Source organism: Corvus brachyrhynchos, unplaced genomic scaffold (assembly GCF_000691975.1).
Source record: "Corvus brachyrhynchos isolate BGI_N302 unplaced genomic scaffold, ASM69197v1 scaffold10, whole genome shotgun sequence".
Lineage (NCBI taxonomy): Eukaryota > Metazoa > Chordata > Aves > Passeriformes > Corvidae > Corvus > Corvus brachyrhynchos.
Window position 1 is genome coordinate 8,741,314 of NW_008236180.1, and position 3,681 is coordinate 8,744,994.

At 49.0% G+C, this 3,681-nt stretch overlaps 1 protein-coding gene across 1 annotated transcript; it reads right to left on the reverse strand.

The window, feature by feature from the left end:
* Positions 1-1,068: 1,068 nt before the first annotated feature.
* On the reverse strand, positions 1,069-3,487 carry PFDN4 (prefoldin subunit 4). Its single transcript, XM_008635048.2, has 4 exons — positions 3,382-3,487; positions 2,352-2,459; positions 1,780-1,923; positions 1,069-1,486 (listed from the first exon to the last, which is right to left on the reverse strand). Exons 1-4 carry the CDS (start codon positions 3,427-3,429, stop codon positions 1,355-1,357), a joined length of 432 nt encoding a protein of 143 aa, XP_008633270.1. The 5' UTR covers positions 3,430-3,487; the 3' UTR covers positions 1,069-1,354.
* Between the last annotated feature and the right edge of the window lie 194 nt (positions 3,488-3,681).

Sequence of the window (3,681 nt, forward strand, 5' to 3'; positions counted from 1 at the left end):
AATTCTCCAGACAGTCAGGGCTGATTGCAGCTTTGGGCCTCTTTGCCCCCCGGGCAGAGCGGTGATAAGGACTCTCGGACCCTCCTGGCCGCCCGTTCTCCGGGCGGAGCAGCCTTTGGGCCCTTTTGTTCCCCGGACAAAGTGTTGATTAGCAGCTCCTCGGGTCTCATCCTCTGCTCGCTTGGAGGTTCTCTTACTTGCTCACACTTGCTAATATCCTTGTTAAGAGAGAAAACTGCATCCACACAGCAAAAAGCATTTCTAACATTATATAATATCTGCCTTTATACTTGCGAGAAGCCAATATTACAATGTATGTTGATAACACGAGGAACTCTCACAATCACCGGACCGAGGGTCCCTGCCCGCGCTGGGAAACACAAAAAACCAACGGGGAACGGGGCTGACGGGGGGAAGGGAAACCCCTGTGTCCCCTCAGGGCCCCGCTCCCAGGGCTGGATTCCCAGACCTTGGATGCCATCTGCTGGGTGCTCCTCGTTATGGGTCAAACTCCAGCAGTTTTCACCTGGAAAAAAATACCCCTTTTGTAATTTCTTTGGTTATGAAGACAAATTAAGCCAATTAAGACATTTAAAAATTATATTCAACTCCTCCTGGTGATGGAGGCACAGATTAAGGATTGATGCTCACACAGCGACACAACCTACGAACAACTCTGACATCAATTTGCTACATAAATATGGATTTAGAAACTGTTCAGGAAAATTAGAAATTATGACTCACCACTGTGACTTGAAGCATCTTTTGGGATTCCCAAATAAAAAGCAGTAAATGACTGAGTATGGGGGCTCCAGAAGATTTTCTTCACTACCAAAAAGAGCTTTAAAGAGCCCTTCTTTGTCCTCTGGAAAATTCCTGACACGTGAGCTAAGGGTGAAACACATTTAGGAGCCCCAGGAGGGCTCTTAGAAACACCTGAACAGCACCACTGCCTAATCATGTCCCCTATACCACACAGCTTTTCTACAACAGCCACTCCAAAATTCCCTGTTTCCACTGGTTTGACATTTAAACCTTTTCATGCGTGGAAAACAAGACCCAGGAAACTCCAATTCATGCCTGACTTTATTACTTTAACAAACAATGCAAGTATTCCGAACTTGAGGCTTTACCAACAATGTGAAGCCAATGCTTTCCTGAACAAATAAATAACTGCAATAACCAAAATAAGGAGGTTCTTATTAAATATACAGAATTTTACAGGAAAGTAAAAAAAAAACACAAACCAACAAAAAGAAAGGGATGGATTTTCTTTTCTCAAATGTAATTGCAGCAATGTTGTCAAAACATTTAATAACCTAAGGAAAGGTTGGGTGTTGTGTTTAGAAAAGCTCTAACTGTCCTCAGCCTCCAGATTTATGTTATTTCCAAACTTTGCATAGAGCTGAACTTTGAGGTCAGACAACACCCTCTGGATCGACTCCACTCGGGATTCCAAAGCTTCGATTTCCTCTTGTAAACTCCTCTGAAAAAGAAATTAAATAAAAATCAACCAGTTCTGTACAACAAACTGAGCCAGGTTTGTCAGCAACAGGGAACCAACAAAGAGGTGCCCCTTTTCCAACTTATTCCCAGGTCTGGCTGCAGGATTTATTGCTGGGCCAAACAAAGCCTGGAGTGACGCTGGAGTGACGCTGGAGTGACTCAAATCCTAAATCCAACATCAATTTTAGACTGTGAAAGCTCCAAAGGCTGAACAGATCATCCCATCCCAGTGCCCAGCACACAGACAGCGCCGTCCAGAGGCTCCAGACAAACCTTTGCCTCCTCCAGCATCTCCTGCGTCTCCTCCAGGGAATGACTGATGAAGACATCCCCAATCTGGTAGGGAATCAGGTGGGAATCATCATCATCCAGCAGCATGATGTCATCACAGGCATCTTCCAAATTCTGAAGCTGTTTCTGTTTGCCAAGACACAAGAAAGAGGCTCCCTTTGTAAAGCATTTCACTGGACACTCTTGTCACAGCTGGATAAGGAACTCAGGGAGTTTGGATTTGGGGAACAAATCCCACCCACCACCAGGATATCCAAGAGACCAGTTTCAGAGCTGGAATTCAGCAATTCAATCCAGTAGAGACTCCTAGTCAGCACTCATTATCTGTCATTAACAGAATAATTAACTGTCCAGGCAAAGGCAATACAGCAGATTTAAATGTCACCAATCTCTGATATGCTTTTACCATTCTCTATTTCCAAAGGATCAGAAGCCTCATATCAGAACCCAAGCATTACTTACACTCATAGTAACTCGCTGCCCCTAATTTCTGTGTGCCAGCTGAAAATTAATTCAGGCCAATAAAAAGTTAATGAGATATGAAGCAAATATACCTTTTTCACTTCTATTTCTTCTTTCAGCTCTGTGATCCTGCTGGTATTCCTTGCAAATTTGTTAATTTTCTGTTGATCTTCAAAGGTGACATTGACATCTTCTGCAGCCTGCGAGGAGGAGAGGTCAAAAGGATGGATGACTGCAGTGCTTATGTTAACCTGAGTCTCACTCCAAAGCTACTCCTACAAAGTGTCTGGAAATCAGGCTGACAGCCACTACATTCTGCTTATGCACCTGATTGCTTGAAGTGCCTCTTCAAGGATATCAGAAATACCCATATTTAGCTGGGTAACATCCAATTAAAACATTGGCCATCCATAGCATCCTAAAGTCAAAGGTTTCCTTGATACTGGTGGCTGAACTGGGCACCCTGCTCCAAGTTTTCTCTGGAGAGAGACTATTGACAAGGGGGAATGGCTTCCTACTGCCAGAGAGGAGGTTTAGATGGGATATTGGGAAGGAATTCCTCCCTGGGAGGGTGGGGAGGCCCTGGCACAGGGTGCCCAGAGCAGCTGGGGCTGCCCCTGGATCCCTGGCAGTGCCCAAGGCCAGGCTGGACATTGGGGCTGGGAGCAGCCTGGGACAGTGGGAGGTGTCCCTGCCCATGGCAGGGGAGGAATGGGGTGATCTTTAAGACCCTTTCCAACGCAAACCATGATGATGATTCCGTGATTAGCCACCCTCTCGAATAAATTTTTCCTCACATGAGCTTGACCCAGCCCTCGTTTACAGCGAGCCGCACCAGCAGAGACTCGGCAAGGCCACCAGCCCCGCAGGACAAGCGCGGCGGACAGACCCCGATCCCAGCGCCCTCAACTCCCGAGCACGGCCAGCCCCGGCCCTGCCCACGGGCACGGACCAGCCGCGTTCCGGGCCTGCGGGAGCCCAGCAGGCGCCTCTGGGGCGGGAGGCGGCGGGACACAGCGGCCCGGGACACAGCGGAGGAGCTGAAACCTCCTCGGGGGGGATCGATCCCTGCGGAAAAGGAACCAAACCGCACCGCACCGCACCGCTCCCGTCCCCACTCACCGCCTTCTTCATGGTGGCGGCCATGTTGTCACCGTCGGGCTGAACCATCCGCCCTCCGCGCAGAGGAGGAGCAGCGGACAGGGGAAATAGAAAGAAGACAAGGAAAAAGTTCAGAAAAGGTCACAGATCTGCTCGAATCGGGGATTTTCTCTCTTTTCATCGCTCTCAGATCGGCGGGATGCCCCGAGAGGCCTCGGAGCACGGAATGAAGATGAAGCCACCCCTGCGGCGCTTGGTACAGCCCGGTGAGAGGTGCGGCCGCTTCTGGGCGGTGGGGGCGGCAGGGGGCGCCATGAGGCG